Source organism: Spermophilus citellus (genome assembly GCF_964194105.1).
Source record: "Spermophilus citellus genome assembly, chromosome: 17".
In the NCBI taxonomy this organism is placed as follows: Eukaryota; Metazoa; Chordata; class Mammalia; order Rodentia; family Sciuridae; genus Spermophilus; species Spermophilus citellus.
The window spans coordinates 30,626,919-30,647,727 of record NC_138199.1 but is presented as its reverse complement, the minus strand read 5'-3'; the positions used below and the strand labels follow the sequence as shown (position 1 = coordinate 30,647,727).

The 20,809-nt window shown below is 39.1% G+C and overlaps 1 protein-coding gene across 6 annotated transcripts in view; it reads right to left on the bottom strand.

The window, feature by feature from the left end:
* Window positions 1-20,809, bottom strand: part of SSH2 (slingshot protein phosphatase 2) — a 255,428-nt gene that overhangs the window by 6,985 nt on the left and 227,634 nt on the right. For all 6 annotated transcript variants that reach the window (XM_081272257.1, XM_081272259.1, XM_081272260.1 and 3 more), the window contains 3 exons: window positions 16,987-17,133; window positions 13,387-13,587; window positions 2,346-3,180 (listed from right to left, as the gene is read on the bottom strand). In XM_081272257.1, coding sequence (XP_081128383.1) covers window positions 2,346-3,180; window positions 13,387-13,587; window positions 16,987-17,133 — 1,183 coding nt within the window. The remainder of the gene's footprint in view (window positions 1-2,345; window positions 3,181-13,386; window positions 13,588-16,986; window positions 17,134-20,809) is intronic.

The following is a 20,809-nucleotide window of genomic DNA, read 5'->3' as shown; positions in this document are numbered from 1 at the left end:
ATTTATCTGATTGTGAGAACATGTGTCCTGGAATGGCTGGTACCATACTTTGCCTATCTGTTTTGTCAGACTATAAGAAAAAAACTGGGATTCATCAAGGCCAGTGAAAGAATACTCATTATAGGTTGTATTGCTGTCTACTAATCTTTCTGTTCTGTTTACTCAAGAGGATTCAAATCTAGTACCTTACTTTAATAGTAATTAGCTTGGAGTTTCCATAATCTATATTGTCCTAGGACCACAAGCCACCAGGATTCAGGCTATACTGGGGTAAATGAAATCTTCCCTCTCTAATCAACTTCCAGCTTGATCCTAACTTGTTCAAGAGAAGAGTTCCATTCAGACTCAGTGGCCACCTTAGATGTGCCCAGCATGAGACAGGGAAAGATGGATGTGGCTGTGATCTCCTGTCTTGCTTTCATCCATATCTTTCCCTGCTCTTTCTAGTGGCAGCATCCCAGCACAGAAGGGCAGGGAGAATGCACCTTGTATCCGATTGCACAATCCCTTAATTTCACAGGGCTCTTTCGGGAAAAGGCTCCTTTGTTCATGCAGCCATGTGCCTCAGCAAACTTAGAAACAACCACTCTTGGACATTTTACTCTTTTACCAGGTACAAATTCCCAGATGGGTTTAGAAAAAGACCAAAGAAAATTGGCCAATGCAAAATCAGATCCTACTGTAAAAAAAATTAGAATTTCAAAATCTGAAAATGGTCCTTGGATACTCTTAAAGGATTACTCTATCAATCTACTTTGTTAACACTTTTATGTAAGATTTCAAAATATAGTATTTGCATAGGAATTGTTCTCGTTTTTTTTTTTTTTTTTCCTTCAAAAGAGTTTCAGAGCTAGCACAAACAAACAAGGTCAGTCATGTCTTTTGGGGAAATCTGCCAGGACATCAGGCAGAAATGAACTTGCCAACACTAGAGAGATGCCATAGCCAGCCTGGTGTGTGCACCAGTATGAAAGGAGGACTCATATGACTAGGAATGCTGAAGGAAAGCTATTTCTGTCAGCACTGCTGCACCCGCTAGTCTAAAGGAGAGCTCAAGTATTCTGACTTCCCAGTAGAAACAAAACAGAGGCACAGTCTTTGGGAATGAGGGAAAAAAAGCAGAGGCAAGAGCTGCTCTGGGGTAGTTAAGAAGAGAGAACAGATGAGTCATGGACAAGGTGGGCTAACTATGAAGTGTAAATAAGGAGATGTCAAGAACCTAGTCAGCTCTGTTAAAATCATTAGGTGAAAATTTGTTACAGTAAATTTGTCACCATTTATTCTCCAACTACTGCATGGTATTAAGAAACCATTATTTGTTAGATGCATCCTAATTTTAGGAGTTGTCAAAGTGAAAATGAGTCTTAGAAGTGACAATATATAGTATTTTTCTCCCCTGGTCTTATAATAAGATGGCTTATTATAAGAACTATATGTGACTAAAAAGAATCTTAGGATTCTGTCTGTTCCTCAAATTCATTTTCCCAAACCAACTCCTTTTTTGGGGGGCACTGGGGATGGAACCCAGTGGCACTTTACAACTGAGTATACCTTCACCCCTACCCTACTACTACTTCTTTTTTTGTTTCTGAGGTTTGAACACAAGGGTGGTGTACACTGAGCTACGTCCACAGTTTTTTTTTTTAAATATTTTTTTTTTTAGTTGTTGATGGACTTTTTTTAAAAAATTTTTTGAGATAGGGTCTTGCTAAGTTGTTGAGGCTGGCCTCAAACTTGTGATCCTCCTGCCTCAGCCTCCCCAGTCACTGGGATTACAGGTGTGCACCACTGGGCCAGGTCTCTAATTCTTGAGTATCGTAGAAGTGGATCTGAAAAATTCAGAAACTTTATTAACAGGGAGATGTCAGCATGGCAATCAGTTGCTACTCCAACAACTATTTATTCATGTCTGAGACAAAGAGAATTTTCCAGACAAATTTATCTTCTCAGGGAGGCACAAGTCCCATTCAGGCAGCATCTGAGTCCCTGGCACTTCATTACTGGTAAGTTTTGATATAAACTGTAGAGGTCCACAAAGGGGATCTCTCCTTGTTCAGCCAGGACATTGGACATTTGTTTAGGCTAATCCTTTCCTCTGTCATCCCCTCAGAAATGCTTCTAATGATACCAAAGGCCTGAAAAAAGATAAAATACTCAAAAGGCAATTGAGGATTTAAAAAATATTTAAATCCTAAGTTTTGAAGAAAAATCTTAGTAGACCATCTCCTCCTTACTGCTTCCTAAACCTTTACAAACATAAAAATAAAGTGACCATAACAGAACCTCAAATATTTTGTCTTTGGAAAGAACTTCATTAAATGGTAAACTATAAGAATAGTTTTTACCTTTGACTGTTCCTCATCCACTGAAGATTCTTCAGATGCATGGGGAGTATTACTCAAAGAGCTGCTTCTCTGGTCATCAATAGTCACTTCGGATGGGGCTACTTCTAACACTGATAGTCGACAACTCTCACTCCTTCCTCCACCTAGTTCCTCCATCCTTGAGTGGGAAAAAGATCGAGACCGGGTTTCTTGAGAGAGTTCTACAAACTTCTCTAGGGCACTAAAAAAATCAATGCGATCTGTACTGAAATCTGAGATTTCAGCCTGGCAACTGGGCTGGGAGCTTGGTGACTCAGGATCAGGGGACATAGGGAGGTCTTTCAGTCGGGATGTCAATTCTTCCATAGGCAGTAAGTGGACATTCATGTCTGCTTTCAGTGCATCTGTTTCCAGATCTTCCACTGTTAAGTCTGGGAACTTGTTGGCCATTTCAGTGGCCTGTCCAGGTTGAATTAAGACTTTGGATGCATGGCAGTTGTCAAGAGGAAATTTTGATTCATTGAGACAACACCCTGATGAGCATCCATTGATGTCATTTAAGTTTAATTCATCTTCAATCTGACCAGCATGAAATTCCCTAGAAGTAAACTCCAGGCAGATCATTCTTTCTTTGGTACACAGGCCTTTTTGATTTGTATCTTGTGGGATCACATGTTCTACAAAGACAGGAGGGATGGGTGGGTGACTCTCCATGGTCTTCACTTCAGCAATCTGGTCTGCTGAGGTGGTGATCTCCTTCTTGTTGAGTTCTAGCCCAGGTTTGCAGATGGGCTCATGGTGGTCTGAGAGGTCGCTATCTGAATGAGATCTCCAGAGTTTGTTATGCCGCTGTTTGCTGTGGATGTACACAGGAAATAACTTACTCTGGTTTGTGAAAATAATCAACACCCTCCCAGGAAATCACCCCCAGATAAAGCTTAACCTGTAAAATGTTCTTACATTGCTCAACAGAACTAGGCAATAAACATTTCAAAAGATGCTCAATTTTACTAATAGCAAAAACCAAAATAAAGCAAAATAGCAATAAATCAATATGAGGTCTTTTTTTTTTTAATCTACCAGTTTGACAGGAAATAAAATCACTGATAACAACCATTGTTGATAACCATATGGCCAAATAATCCCTCTTATACACTGATGGTAAGTGTGAATTATAGAACATACTGAGTCAAAGATGGCAAATTTAACCGTTTTTTTTGGTACTAGGGATTGAAACCAGGCCACTTAACCACTGAGCCACATCCCCAGCCCTTTTTTGTATTTTATTTAGAGACAGGGTTTCACCAGGTTGCTTAGGGCCTCACTAAGTTGCTGAGGCTGGCTTTGAACTTGCTATCCTCCTACCTCAGTCTCCCGAGCTGCTGGAACTACAGGCATGTGCCACCATGCCCAGCTCCAAATTTAATCTTTTAACCAGCAATTTTCCTTTAAGAATTTTTCTTGGAGAAATACTACAAGTGCACAAATATATTCATATAAGGATCTTCAATATAATACTGTGATACTAAAAATTAGACACCAAAAATAATTTATTTAAATTATACTTTATATATCTATATGCTATGAGGCTGTTAAAATTGTGTTAAAAATGTTCAATGCACACTATTAAGTAAAAAGCAAGTTGTATATGTTTGTATAGGAAAAAATTTGGAGGAAGATCATCAACTGGTAATGGTGATTCTTTCGAGGAAGGCAAACATACTTTTTGGGAAGGCTATTAGTTTCTCTATTTTATATTCTTGTAACTTTGAATTTAAAAATATAAGCATGTTTAACAACTACAATGGGTGGTGGGGGGGAACAACCCACCAGGCATGGTGGCGCAGGCCTGTAATCCTGGCTGCCTGGGAGGCTGAGGCCCTAAGTAACTCAGTGAGACCCTGTCTCTAAATACAATACAAAAAAATGGACTGGGGATGTGGCTTAGTGGTTGAATGCCTCTGGGTTCAATCCCTGGTATCAAAAAATAAATGAAGAAAAACACCCTAAAACCAAAAAACATACATATCATACAAAGGGAAATAGTCTAATGGAATCTATTACCAACTCCTCATAACTGGGATAAGGAGTTTATACAGGGTTAATGGCTGACATGGAGGTATGGGGAGGATGGTGATCTTTAATTAGAAAACAAAGGTGGGGCTTATAAATCTGGAGAGAATGCTCTGCAACAGAATGAAGAGGGTAAACATGAAGAACAGGCCATTTTCAGAAGAACCTTAGGATAAGAAAATCAAGCTAAGGTGATACTTGGAAAAGCACATGGGCCAGGTGCAGTGGCGCACAGGCTAAGTTAGGCCATGAGTTCAAGGCCAGCCTCAGCAACTTAGCAAGACCCTGTCTCTAAATCAATAAAAGGGCTGGGGATGTTGCTCAGTGGTTAAATGCCCCTGGGCCACGGATTCAATCCCCAGTACTGAAAAAAAGGAAGAAAAGAAAGGCAGGCGAACTAAAGGACCACTTTTCCATAATTACTCTTTGGTTATTTCATGGAGAGAAGCTCTGAGGTGGGGATGGGATTCATTTCAATCTACAAACTCACAGGAAGCAAAAATCCCCAAGTCCTGCCCCAAAGGGGAAAGCTGGCTGTGTAGTGGGCCAGGATCACCTACACAGTGAGCAGGCCACTAAGTCCGGTCTCCACTACTTACAAGCCTATTAAGAGTTACCTAACCACTGGGTGGAATGTAAAACTTGGCCCCAAACAACTTGCCCCGGGCTTGGGGCCACACCCGAGCTCTGCCGAGTCATGCGCCTGCACTAATGTGACCCCGTTTGTTCTCAACTCTGCACCTGCTCTCAGCTCCCCCTGTCTGTCTGCTACTTGGGTGGGGCTCTGACTCAGGCCTGCATAGCAGAGGGGTGCTTTCCCATATAGGAAGCAGGTCAGGCTCTTATGAAGACTAGCTGTAATCAATTAGCTGGGTGCAAGGTGGGGTTTTCACTCTTTCTAAGCTGCATACACTCCAGCCACCCCTAGGAGGAGACAACATATCACACTTCTCAAATGAGTGGCTGAGCAAGGACGCAAGCTGAGTGCTTGGATAAGTGGGGCCTAAAGTCATATATTATGATCATTCAAGTTCAGTTTGTTTCCTTTTAAAACTTCTTCTCTTATATTCAGATACCCCTATTTCCCTGAACTAAATATGACTGTACTTTCTAATTTCTGTCACCTATCATGAGGATGTTCAAACCTGTACCAACTCCTCTTGCTTGTGTGGTAGAACAATACCTGTGATGTACATGACTGGGAAGACAGCCCAGAGGGTAGCTGTTCTCACAGCTGTTCTAATAGTTAAAAAAAAAAAAAGAAAAAGAAAAGAAAGAAAAAAGCTGATTTTATTGGTCAACAGACTAATTAGCAGTTTTCATGATTCCAAGAATCCTCCAAAGTATAGTTTTTAAAAAAACCTGGATCATTAGAAGGGAATGAGAGATGGAAGCTATGCTATGGGCACAAATAGTACATGTTTCAGAGGAAGCATTAACATCATAGTCTGCTGCCCAGCGGGATTTCCTTCTCTTCTAGGGGAGATAATCATCAGAAAATATTGGGTTGAGGCTCTGGAATTAAATTGACACTTATAAAGCAAAAAGACACATCCTAATCCTAAGATTGGTCTACTGCTGTTGCCTTTGCAATAGGACCTGCAGGGAGAGCAGCAGGGAGCTCTTTGATACAATCCAGTCATTACCATTACCTCTGAAGCACTGCTACTTCATGAGTCCTTTCCTGACCCCCTTTCCTCCACCCCCTACTCAGGGGTAACTTCCCCCCCCAAGAATTCTGTGCTTATCATTCATTCCCTTTCTTTTTCTGGGGTGGGGGGGTTACTAGGGATTGAACTCAGGGGCACTTGATCACTGAGCCATATCCCCAGACCTATTTTGTGCTTTATTTAGAGACAGGGTCTAACTGAGTTGCTTACCACCTTCCTAAATTGCTGAGGCTGGCTTTGAACTTGTGATCCTCCTGCCTCAATCTCCCTAGCTGCTGGGATTACAGGCTTGTGCAACCATGCCTGGCCCTTTTTTTTTTTTAAAGTGTTATCACATATTTTGTTCTTAGATATTGCTTAGTTTTGCATGCTTTAAACTTTTTATAAATACAATTATACTGTGTGTTAATGTGATTCATAGAGTGTAAGGAATATATCACAATTTATCCATCTTGTTACCAGTTTCAGCTATTACAAACAACACTTCCATGGACATTCTAGTGCCTGGTACATACCTAAGTTTCTCAGACTGTTATATATAGAAGTGGAAAACATGGGTCATAGGGTATGTATGCATCATCAGTTTTATATGGCAACATTAGATTGTTTTCCAAAGAAGCTTTGCCCAGAGCCAGGGTATTCTAATGTTCTATCACCGGTAGGGATAGATGTAAGACATTAGATCATTTCTATTATTTTAAACTGTTAACTTTTAAATCCAGCAGACTCTCCTCTGCCTATTCCAGTCAGGCAGCAAGTAAACAAGCTGCCAAAAAAGAACTTCAGAGTTGGTCTGTGGCCTGAATGATGCAACCAAGCCTCAGATCATTTCCCCCTTTGAGTGGCCTCTGACCTGAATTTGGATTCATGTAAACACACAGACACATACAAGATGACTGGGCTACTCTGGATAAAAATTTGGCTTTTGACAGTAATGAATAAGAAGGAAATTTAAATGACAAGATATGTAAGACACCTTATTTTCCCATTTCCCCTTTCTTTCCATCTCTCTTTTATTCTTACTATGTTTGGTAAAGCATCAAGAAAATTATACAAAAGAAAATACTATTAAAAAGGAGGACCAGTTTATAGGAAAATCTGACTGCTTATGGTTACTTTTTAGGGAATTAGGCAATCAGCAGGTAGAAAGGCAAAAGGCATTGATTGAGAAGTTTTGGTGTGCTGGGCATGGCCCTAGATACTTTAGGATTATTTAACTGAAAAGCTATTAAGAAAATCCTTTGAGGGCTAGAACTATAGCTTAGTGGCACAGTGATTCGTTAGTACACATGAGGCACTGGGTTCAATCCTTAGCACTGCATAAAAATAAATAAAATAAAGGCATACTGTCCATCTGTAACTACAAAAATAAAATAAAATAAAACAGGGAAAGAAAATCCTTTGAAACCTCAATTGGGCTTGGCTGTCACCTGAGCAGAAATCCACATTCTTTTATTCTTAGGTCCCCTGCTGCTGGCTGATCACCAAGCACTAGAACAACCTCAAAATCTCCACTAGCAAAGTTAGCGTAAAAGGCAACCCTGCCTCCTCTAACCTTGAGACAGGGCCTTCAAAGAATCAAAACTGCCATTTCTGAAGACATGTGGCACAAATTTCCCTGGCTACCATCCAATTTTTCTGTAATCTAATACCACAGACACATGGTCCAGCTTGCAAATGGTCTGCCTGAAATCTGAACCTGTCTAATGGAACATAAATCTGCCAGATACCTGCATGATCATGGTAGTTTAATGGAGAATAATAACACACACACATACACACACAAACTTTTCTTTTGTTCTTCTGTCTTTCACTCCCCAACTATAAAAAAAAATCAGATATGAACAGTATTGCAGCTTTATGAAACCCCCCTTCTTAGGTCTAAAGGGGGATATTAAATAAGTTTTCTCCAAGCTCTTAATAATATTTTGTAAAGTGCAGAGTCCTTTATATTTCAGAGGGCTGTCATTTTCTTGGCTCACACCCTTTCACACTAATTAAGATTGTAATCAACTACAATCTCTACAAGAACTTGGTATTAGTTTGGTAACCTTCTCTACTAAGACCTCAAAGCATTAAACTAATGCCTTCAAACAGAGGGTTTCTACCTGCAATTAAGCATCCAGTGTTACCCTGGATAACCACAGAGCTAGTGAATGCTCGGATCAGGGAACAATCTCCTTGAGAAAATTACCACATACGACCCAGGAGAAAATATGGACAGGAAGTAGAATTTCTTTATTTTTAAAAATATTTTATTTATTTTTTTAGTTGTAGTTGGATACAATACCTTTATTTTATTTTTATGTGGTGCTGAGGATGAACCTAGGGCCTTATATGTGCTAGACGAGCACTCTACCGCTGAGCCACAACTCCAGCCTTAGAATTTCTTTGCAAACAGAATGAGTGGGATTTTTCTAAGGGCTTTCCTTTCCTGGTTACCTGAACTGCAAGGCTTGACAGAGTTTCCAGATAGCCACAAGAATCTGGGGATTCTTTTTTCTTTTCTCTTCTAAACAGGCAGGTGGCAAGGTACAGTGGTGCACATGTGTAATCCTAGAAACTCAGGAGTCTGAGGCAGAGGAATTGCAAATTTGAGACCAGCCTCAGTAATTGAGCAAGACCCCACAGCAGCAGCAGCAGCAGCAGCAGCAGCAGCAGCAGCAGCAGCAGCAGCAACAATAACAACAACAATCAGCCGCCGCCACTGCCAGTGTTTTAAGCGTCAGGTCCTGCCTGGTACAGGACTTTGGGGATAGGCAAGAGTCAGCTTAGCACAATTTACCTCACAGTTAACCTTCAAGTGCCAAGGTTTCTGGATAACACATCATGCACTGCAGACCCTAATGGCTATATACCTATGCGTATACGGGCATAATTTGGTTTGGGTTTTCACTGTCCCATAGGACCAGGGAATGTGACACTTCTCTAGAGGATTAAATGTGAATATATTTTAGCCAAATCCTAGAAATCCTATTTCCCTTGCCAGTGACCAGCTTTGGGCATAAGACCCATTCTCCCCAACCCCAGTTCCCAGAGGAAGTCTATGGGAGCTTCTGGGAAAAGTCATTCTCCCTCATTTAAATGTCCTTTTCCTTCAGCCATATGCTGTCAATTTACATGCAAATGTCTACAAACATGGCAGACATCTAGCAATCACATGGAGACAACCTAAGGAACCAAACCATTAACTGAGGCAGGTAGAGCAAAAAGAGGTACATATCAAAGTCCCTGATTACATTACCACCAGGCCATTTGAGTCTATTTCTGTGCTTTTGTTAGAGGAGGTGATAAATGGTCTAACTTTTAAAACTACATGTAGTGGGGTATTGGGCAGGATATCTTCTATTTGTCTCTATGAGTATGCTCTTCAGATTCTTATCTCTTCTCTCTGCATTGGAGGCTGATGAATGGACCACAGGAAGGTCCTCTTCTCTCACAGGGTTTGCCTAATGGGAAGCCTCAGAAGGGCATTGGAAGAAAGACCCTGAGGGTTAGGCACCTCAGACTAGCTATATCCCTTTGAATGAAGGTTATTGCTTGTTTCTGAAGGTACTTTTTCTACAGGAGTATCCTTCCAGTTTCTAGTAAATGGGGGTCTCTCTCTTTGGAACAGGTGTTATTACCAAACAGCTCTGCAGATACAACTCCCTTGGTTCTGCTAAAATGCCCCATCTTTGTAAATAGGTCCTTTATAAAACTTTCCTTCAATAACCCTAATCTGAGTGTACTATTTCTTTTTTTTTCTTTCCTTCCTTCATTTCTTTTGTTTTTGGTAACAGGGACTAAACCCAGGGGTGCTCAACCACTAAGCCACATCCTCAGCCTTTTTTATTTTATATTTTGAGACAGGGTCTTGCTAAATTGCTGAGGCTGGCTTTGAACTTGCAAGCCTCCTGTTTCAGCCTCCCAAGCATCTGGGATTACAGGCATGTGCCAATGTGCCAGGCTTAAATGTGTTATTTCTTGCCGAGATCCTGATTGATGGAGGTATTCTACTACTTGGAGCCAAAAGCAGCCTAAATGACACTTCTACACTGGACTCTAGTACTTAAAATCCAGGAAATATCACAATACAGGAAATTCCAGGAACATTTCCCCTTCTAGTTTCTGTAGAGTTAGTGTGCTTATGGGTGGTGGGAGGCAGTTGTTGATGTCATGGGGGAGGAAATAAATGGCACGTGCATGTTTTCTGGGTAACCCTGGAGAAAGGAGTTGATGAGAAATAATCTTCAACAATACATAGTAAACATTTATACACATTTTAACTCACAATAATCTTGTGAGGTAGATCTCTTGATTTACATTTTATAGATGGGGTCAAGTGAGGATCAGAAATGTGAAGTAACTTCTCAGGGCTGCAGCAACAGGGTGAACCAGGAACGGAAACCAGATCTACTGACTCAACTTCTGTGGTTTTCTCTCCCACGGGCTTGCCCTCCCTCCGTGAATCAAGCCCAGGAAATTAGGATGGAACAGAAAAAGAAAGGGAAAGGGAAGAGAAAGGGTGATTTGGGGGTTTATGCCGCTCTTCTTATCCTCATTTAAGATTTTTCTGAAATTCCTTTAACATCTAAGAAAAACCACATATGCTAAAAAACTTAGCCCAACAGCTTGCAGTAGCCTGGGATTCCAGAATAAATACTGAAATTGGCAGGACACATAGTATCTTTCCTCTCATGGGTCACGTGAGGATATTGCCTAATATCTGTCATGGGTATGTCTGTGAATATATATTCATGTCTCATCAAACCCTTAGATGCCTCTTTCTTATGCCAAAAAGAATTTCTGTGTCCTATCTTCTGATTTAATTGAAAAGCATCATCAAAATCTGGCCCTAAAGATCTATAAATTTTTTTTTCAAAAACAGAAGAGGTTTCAGTATTCTCCAGCCTACTAGAAGAATGGCTCAGATGAAATCATGCCAAGTGCTGAGTAAATGGGAGGGGTTTTTTAGTGGAAACCATCACGCTATGCTGTGGCCACATTTTCATAATACTTTGCGGGTGGGAGGGTGGTCCCTCTGCCTGGATAGGCTGGAAGGCTATTTAACATTTTGTTCAGGGGAAATACAGCCCAGATTCAAGAGTCAAGACCAAGTCATGGGACTTGCTGGAATAAAACCCTGGCACCAACCCCAACTGCTTCTAGACAGCTGGCTCTTATTGATACAGGAATATATTCAAGACCTGTACTGGGTGGAGAGGCAGGTTGTAAAACAGTTTTTGTGGAAAAAAATATCCATCAAAATATGTGATAAAGGGGCTGGGGTTGTGGCTCAGCGGTAGAGCGCTCACCTAGCATGCGTGAGGCCCTGGGTTTGATCCTCAGCACCACATAAAAATAAATAAACAAACAAAATAAAGGTATTGTGTAAAAAAAAATGCTTTAAAAAATATGTGATAAAACCTAGAAACCAGGTAATGTAATGTCAGCTGCTGACCGAGTATTGAGCTTCTATGTTATTTATCCCATTATAATTTTCTGCATTTTTGCAACATACATATGTGTATAATTAGATTAAAAGATTTTTTTTTAAGAAAATAAGAAAGAGCTGTTTCTGGGAAGTATCACATACACATGAAATTATACACAAATTATACACATCTTCCACATGACCAAAATTACTAGAAAGGGCTCAGTGAAGTCAGGAACTGAAGAAAAAAAAATACCCAAAGTAATATTTTTTTTTTTTTTTTAAAACAATGGGCCAAAAAAATTTCCAAGAATTTCAGCTAAGCCTAATTTAGTATTACCTTAGGAGTAAATGGTATCATTTTGATGAAGCAGCTATATTCAACCTTTTAAGATACTGAGAAGTCTCTCACATATTGCTGGTGGGACTGCAAATTGGTACAACCACTATGGAAAGCAGTATGGAGACTCCTTAAAAAACTTGGAATGGAACCACCATTGACCCAGTTATCCCATTCCTTAGTATATACCCAAAGGACTTAAAATCAGCATACTACAGTGATGCAGCCACATCAATTTTTACAGCAGCTCAATTCACAATAGTTAAGCTATGGAGCCAACCTAGGCACCCTTCAACAGATGAACGGATAAATAAAATGTGGTATATATACACAATGGAATATTACTTAGCCATAATGAAATTATGGCATTTGCTGGTAAATGGATGGAACTGGAGACTATCATGTTAACTGAAATAAGCCAATCCCAAAAAACCAAAGGCCAAATGTTTTCTCTGATATGTAGAAGCTAACATACAATAAGGGCGGGGGAGGGAAGAATAGAAGTTCATTGAATTAGCCAAAGGGCATGAAGGGAAGGGGGGGATGGGAATGGCAAAGACAATAAAATGAATTGAACATAACTTTCCCATGTTCAAGTATGAATACGTGACCAGTGAAACTCCACATCACGTACAACCACAAGAATGGGATCCTGGGAAGGGAGGGGACATGGGGGCAGGAAAGATGGTGGAATGAGATGGACATCATTACCCTACGTACATGTATGACTGTATATATAGTGTGACGTTTCATCACGTACAACCAGAGAAATGAAAAGCGGTGCTCCATTTGTGTACAATGAATTGAAATGCATCCTGTTATCATGTATAATTAGAATAAAAAAACTCCTCAAACAAACAAACAAACAAAAAGAATGGATCCTAATTAGAATAAGTTATACTCCATGTATGTATAATGTGTCAAAATATACTCTACTGGGCAGGGCATGGTGGCACATGCCTGTAATCCCAGTGGCTCAGGAGGCTGAGGCAGGAGGGACTCGAGGTCAAAGCAGCCTCAGCAAAAGTGACGCACTAAGTGACTCAGTGAGACCCTGTCTGTAAATAAAATACAAAATAGGGCTGGGGATGTGGCTCAGTGGCCAAGTGCCCCTGAGTTTAATACCCAGTATTCCCACCAAATACACTCTATTGTCATGTATATTTATAAAGAACAAAAATAGATATTGAGAAGTACTTATTAAAATCTGTACCTTGTTGAGAACTAATAGTATTTTCATCTTTTAGCTTATATCAACCTAATATGACTCTGAAAGACTAAATGCCTAATCTTCCACACTAATCTTAAATGCTTATACTTATTTAAATTCTCTTTTTCAGTGCTGGGATCAAATTCAGGGCCTTGTGCAAACTAAGGAAAAATATTCTACCACTGAGCCACATTCCCAGTCCTTATTATCTGAAACTTTGACAGAGAAAGAAGACCAAGTTAAGAAAAAGATCACATCCAAATTAGGCTGAGAATTATTACCTGTTGAGAAGGACATTTACCTTGCCTTATTATAAAGAAGGGAAAATTTAAGAAAATCACTGAAGGACTCACCTTGCCAGCAAGATCCCCTGGTATTCTTCCAGTTGTCGCATGAAGCTGGGATTGGGCTTGGTCACTGTTCGTCTTTCTTTCACATAGTCATAGGCTCGGTCCAGATTCCAGCCATATTCCTTCATTGCATAGGCAATCACGGTGGAGGCTGAGCGACTCACACCCATCTTGCAGTGCACAAGGCATTTAGATCCATGTTTCCTAGTTTAGGAATTGAGGTAAAGAATAGAGGAAAACAGTAGTTCATTTTAAAAGCTGGATTCTAGATTTTTTTCCCCAAGTCTTCTGATCTGTCCTTCTATTTTCTTACTATATAATCCCCATGCTTGGTGCACTTATGTATGCTATGATCAAATATGGGTTTAAAGTAAGCAGGTCTTAAGTGTGATCGTAAATAATATTTACCAATGTTAAGTCTCTTTAATTCATTCAACAAATATTTACCAGACATTTACATATGTAAGACAATGTTCAAGGTGCTAAGATGTAGACATATGTAACACAAAGCTGTTATCCCAAAGAATAGGATTCAGCAGAAGGAATAAACAATTAAAATTTAATATGGTCAGTGCAATGATGGTCACAGAATATAGAGGAAGCACTTTGAATTTAGAGACTATATCCTAATCTGTGTTTGGTGGAGGCTAGTTCCCTCACAGCCCCAGGAACATATTTCATTACTGACACTCTTCTGATTTACAGATGTGATTCATCTAATTTATTTAAATATTTTGAGTTATTTTCAGTTTAAGTTTCACTAAGGGTTCTGTCCCTCGAGGAAAGCACAAATCTAATGAGCCCAACCTTCTTCCCTATTCAGACATAGTTCTGAATATTACTTTTCACAACATGTGTTATGATTAGAGATTGGCAGGTATACAACCCAGGGAGTTGAGTGGAAGCATGTGAGGAACCATTTATTGCTAGTGCACATGGGTTCTAGAATCCTTCCCAAGTGCCTATTCCAAAAAAAAAAAAAAAAAATCAAAAGTATGTACATATTAGGATCAGGGAAAATCCATAACTCATTCACTGTGTGATGATGGTAGACTAGCTTCCTCCAAGAAGCTTACAACACTGCTTCTGGAGACAAGAGACTCATGACGTATTATTAAGTCATCAGTATAATGAAGCATGAGGTGATGTGCTGAAATAAGTGAGCCAGATAATCTACAAGAATGTAGAGAATAGTCTTGGAATAACAGAAACAGTTGCAGAAGGAAGGAAGATTAGCCTTTTGTCAATCAGGTACAAAATTTTGGTGTCTTTTTTTTTTTTTTAAAGAGAGAGTGAGAGGGAGAGAGAGAAAGAGAGAGAGAGAATTTTTTTTTTCTTAATATTTATTTTTTAGTTCTCGGCGGACACAACATCTTTGTTGGTATGTGGTGCTGAGAATCGAACCCGGGCCGCACGCATTCGAGGCGAGCGCGCTGCCGCTTGAGCCACATCCCCAGTCCAAAATTTTGGTGTCTTAAGGATGGCATGAATGTCACTCTGTGTGCTTACGTATTATCCCAATGACTAAGAATTATTTGTTTTACTTACTACACACTAGCACTTTCCTTTAAACTACAGTTAGAAAGCCAATGCACAGTGACTCAGATGAAAGTTTAGACATGTGCTCTTTATTTTCCCACTGAGTTCTGACAACGTTGAAATATCAATTTTCAGGTTTATGCCTGTAGGCATGGAAGGAGCTCAAACTTGGATAACCAAGTCAAATTATGAGGGGCTGGGGTTGTGGTTCAGTGGTAGAGTGCTCGCCTAGCATGCATAAGGCACTGAGTTCAATCCTGAGCACCACTTAAAAATAAAGACTGTGTCTACTTAAAACTAAAATATAAATATATTTTTTTAAAAATCAAATTATGAAATCTAGTTCTATGAAAATATCTTTTTAGCATATTTGCAACAGGATATTTCAGAGGATAGCTTCTAACTCATGTAATGAAAGATATAAGTCATTTCTCACCTAACCCTATTCCACACTTCAGTTTGAGCTACCTTCTCCTGGCATGAAGAATCAATCGTTCAGTTAAGCCTGGCCTCATATTGGGAATCAGGGTCCTAATACATTAGATATAGGAGGCATCCAGGGCACAGCATTTAAGGAGGCTTAATTACCCCCTCTCACATGTTGACCCACACTTGTAGAAGCCTGAGTGGGGTTGCCTCCATTTGTGCCATGGGTGCCTCATGTGTCCCCCCACCCTAACTGGCATCAGCCTCTATTTTCATTGCAATTGGGGCCATGCCTTGAACTCTAGCCTCTTTAGCTGTGACCCTGACAACTTGCCTAGTCTTTCTAGTTTGCTTTCCTTATGGAACTAGACTATTTCTGTATACTTATGGATTTCAAAATAGATACAACCTTGATTCAAGTCCCATCTCTATCACTTGTTATGAAAAGAGATTCACTCTATGAATCTCCTTTGTGTGGTCTGTTCTCATTCATATAGGGTGATGACAGTATCTGCCTCTCTGGATTTTAGAAAATATCAAATGAGAGAATGCACATAAAGTAACTGGCACAAAGTAGGTATACCATAAATGGTATTTTTACTGGGAATAATTTAATAGTAGTCTTCAAGAATATAAAACACTTTCAGGTAATAAATGGCTAGAGGCCAAAGGAACAGGCTCAAAGCTAGAATATGAGAATTCAGGGTAACCACGAGGAGGAATGTACTGACTATGAGGTTCCTTAAGAGAAGGGTATAATCATTCTTGGAGGACTTTAAGAACAGAAGCATTTTTCATTTGAAAGGGATGGTATGAATGTAGTCCTAACTGCAGGAGGATGTGCCAACAAGCTCATTTATAGTTTCTTCTAGTGAAGGAATGAATACAAATGGCAAGGAAATCCTCAGGGACTTAAAAAATGTCATGTTAATGTTAAGACTAACTAATACTAAACACTAAGTAAATACTAAATAATTTCACAAAAGAGCTACTTAATTTAAGGAAGATATCCATGAAGGGTCAGAGAAAAATTCTACCATTAAAAATATGATAAAAATAAGGTAAACGATTGGCAGGGCTAGGGTTGTGGCCTAGTGGTAGAGCACTTGCCTAGCATGTGTAAGACACTGGGTTCGATTCTCAGCGCTGCATATGAATAAATGAATAAAATAAATGTTCATCAACAATTAAAAAAATGTTAAAAAAAAAAGATCAGGAAAAGATTTCCTAAGTTCACTGTTCTTTCCTTGCCTTCAGAGAGGAGGAACTGGTATTCCAACTATTCAGAACAATTTCTGTTCTCTAACTTACAAATTCATCCATGTGGAAACTTTAAGAATTTCATTCAGATTTCTTGTACATCTAATTTCTATTTTTTTAGTTGAAGCATTACGCTACTTTCTTTAATTTTGTGCTCAATGGAAAACATGAGGTCAATATGAGGTCACTTCTGGGGGGATTCATTTACTTAAAGGAAAAGTATTAAGTCATTAGTCTTTTGCCTAGGATTACAAAATCTTTTCTCTTTACAACCTTTTTCCTGAATATCATCAGTAAATTATCTATAGCCTTTGGCCCCAGTCATGTGTGGTGTATCATGAGGAACTGGGGTCAGACCATGCAGGGCTATTTACTTACTTTGCTTTAGAGATGAATTTATAAGTGTCATTCCAGTAAGCCAGGAGATCTGTTGCTTCTTCATCATATACCCGGATGTTATGATACTCAAAGACTCCTGGGAAGAAGTTATCTATCTCTCGAGTGACATTCAAGATATAACGTACCCTGTCAGGAAACCAAGGAAGAATATATATTCTATTATTCAGGTTAAATCCAATTCTCAACACTATTTTTCTTTTTCCACAGTGCTTGGGATTGAACCCAGGGCCTTGCTGAAGGTGGCAAGCACTCTTATCACTGAGTTACATCCCTAACTCTCAGCACTGTTTTTCTTATTCAAAACTTGTTTACGCAATTGATAGAAATTAAATACAAAAATAATGATAAAAAGCTAAAAAAAACCTAAAAGTAGAGAAGCTGTTTCACAGGGCACACCTGGGCATGAGGGTGTCACTGAGTAAAAAACTATCTTCCATGTCAACATCTAAATTCCATTTTCAGTTTATGTGTAATCATACAACCTCATCTTAAATAATCTCTTAAAAAAACACAGGCCTGTATCTTACTCCAAAGAATCAATGTGAGATCCATAACCTAACAGCTTCTCTTTCTGTTAGTAACATTACCAATATCAATTTTTGTTAGAAGTTATCTGTATAAAATCAGACTATTAACATGTACCTGAATTAAAAAAAAGAAAAGAATTTTTTACCTGAATATCAAAGTATGTTTATTCCAGATATAACAGCATTTTTTTTTGCTATTTTTAATAGCATAGATAATATTTTTAAGTTATTATAATTGGGGCTGGGGATGTGGCTCAAGCGGTAGCGCGCTTGCCTGGCATGCGTGCGGCCCGGGTTCGATCCTCAGCACCACATACCAACAAAGATGTTGTGTCCGCCGAGAACTAAGAAATAAATATTAAAAAAAAAATTCTCTCTCTCTCCCCTCTCTCACTCTCTCTTTAAAAAAAAGTTATTATAACTGACAAGTTTAATTGTTAATAGCACCATTGTCCTATTTTTCTAAATGCCAAATTGTTAGGTTTGCACTATTACTCTCTTAAACTACATGAAAGGCAAATGAGGTCAGGCCTGGGAGGGTCAGAGGAAAGTTGGACTTGAAACTCCTTTAATTTTATCTGGCAGCATTCCTGGCTGCTATGGCAGCAGATGTGTCTGAGGATTCTCCCATACAGACAATGCTTGCAGAAAAGGGTTTCTCTATAAAAAAATTTCTTCTATTTCTTCTCTGACTGTACCATCTCAACAGATATTAGGGTTGAGTTTACCAGAGGTTGTTTTTCCTCAGTGCTGTGTGGACTTGAACATCACTAGTTTACTCCAACAACAGAACACAGATTAACTCACTTCTCTACGTAGAAGCTGCTTTCTTTTGAGAACCATATGTGGGGTTCTACAAACCCAGTGTCTGAAGTCAAAGAAATGACTACAGAAAGAAAGCCACAGCTAACCAACTCTAGGTTAAGGCCAAGTAGCTAAAATTTTTCTGAGACATGAATTCAATCTGTTTTAACTTAGTATCAAAACCTCTTACTAGAAGGGATTTTTTAAAATTTGAAAGTCAAGCACATGGTAGGAATGTAAAATTGTATGACTACTGTAGAAAATAGTCTAGCAGTTCCTCAAAAAGCTGAACACAGTTACCACATGACCCAGGAATTCCTCTCCTAGGTGCAACCCAAGAGAAATGGGAAACATGTCCACCCCAAAAGTTAGACACTATGATCATAGCAGCTTCATTTGTGATAGATAAAAAGTAACTAACTGTCTGTGACAGACATTAGCAGTTTCCAGGGATGGGGGAAGAAGGAAAATGGAAGTGACCAATAAAGGCTATAGCTGTCTTCTGGGTTGAAAAAAAAATGTTCTAAATTGCCAGGCATGGTGGTGCACACCTGTAATTCCAGCAACTTGGGAGGCTGAGTTAAGAATTCAAAGCCAGCCTCAGCGACTTAGCGAGGAAGTTGCAACTCAGTGAAACTCTGTCTCTAAATTGGTGAATGGGTGAATTGTATGGTATATGAGTTATACTTCAATAAAACTAAAAAAAAAAAAAGGCAAGTGTACTTCTCTTATTTTCTTAAAATAAAAACAAACAATCTCCCACATCCGATCCCATACCTCAGTAATGGATCATGACATTACCTACCTGGCTGGCCAGAAAGGGATTTTCAATTCTTTTCATTACCTAGTTTCAAACAGCCCCTGCCAATTTGTACTGGCACTCTGAAATTTTTTTGCCATCTCAGCAGTAAGTGACTCCATATGAAGCAGCATTACTTGGGGTTAGGTTCTAAAGTCAATAGGTTGTGTGGAAATGGCTTTATTGCCAAAATTACACTTGAAAATCCCACAAATCATCCACAGGGGGCAGAACACATGATTGTGTATAGACTATTGAACTATAATTCTTCATATACTAAAATTTAAGAAACACTGAGTCTCCTGGGTGCCATGACACATGGTGGTAATTTCTCCTGAGGATCGAAAATTTGAGGATAACTGCAAGAGCCTTAGCAACTAGTGAGACCCTGCCTAAAAAAAAGGGTGGGGGGCAGCTAGGGATGTAGGCTAGTGGTAAAGCCACTCCTGGGTTCAATACCCAGTACCACAAAACAAAAACAAAATAAAAAACCAAAACACTGAATTTAAGAAATGATATCTAAACAGGTGTCTGAACATCTAACCATTCTGTCGTTTACACAATGAGATGTTGCATTTTATAATTAAGCCTTATAAGAAGTAAATGATTGTGTACTATTATATACTAGGGTGGTGACTACAGATAACAATACCATACTGTACATTTCAAAAGGCTAAAAAAAGAAAAGGATTTTGAATGTTTCTACCATAAAGAAAAGATAAATGTATGAGGAGATAAATACATTTAACCTAATTAAAGCATTATACAATGGATTCATGTATTGAAACATCATGAGGTACCCCATTAATATGTACCATTTATATGTATCAGTTTTAAAAAATTAAAAATTCAAAAAATATGAGAAGGATGGGTCTTATCACCTGCTAGGATTGTTCTAAAGTCAAAGTGCACAGACCCTGTGCATAAAGCAGATTTAATGTTATTATTCTATAAGTGGCCCTCACACTCAAGAATCCTAAGCAGTAAACAATTATGTAGGCTTATGCTTTCCAGGCTCAAAGAGGGCAAACAGCAGACATAGGATTAGAAGCTAGATTTTGGAATTCCCAGCCAGTTACTAATTGATTTCCTCTCCTTATTTATCATTAGGCAAGTCACAGTTCTTATATATATATGTGTGAATTTCTCTATTATTCATTCATATTTACCGAGTACACCCTTGGTATAAAGATCTGAGTTAGACAGACATCAATTCATAAGACCAGGATATAACCTCTGTCTTTAAAAACTTCAGGCTCACTGGGCACAGTGGCTCTCGCCTTTAATCCCAGCGGTTCGGGAGGCTGAGGCAAAAAGATCACTAGTTCAAAGCCAGCCTCAGCAATGGTGAGTTGCTAAGCAACTCAGTGAGACACTGTCTCTAAATAAAATACAATATAGGGCTGGGGATGTGGCTCAGTGATCAGATGCCTGAGTTCAATCCTTGGTACCAAAAATAAAATAAAATAAAAAAAAAATATATAAAACTTCAGACCCAGTCTTTATCAAATTAAGAGTTCCAAGTTCTATTTATTTTCAAATCTTAAACTAAGCAACCAGATTTTCCTCTCTGGAATTTTTTGTATAACCATCTCACGCAAGTCCCATTCCAAGTTCATTTTAACAATTATAAAATACCTTTATTCTGGAGGGGGAAAATAGGGAGTATGTA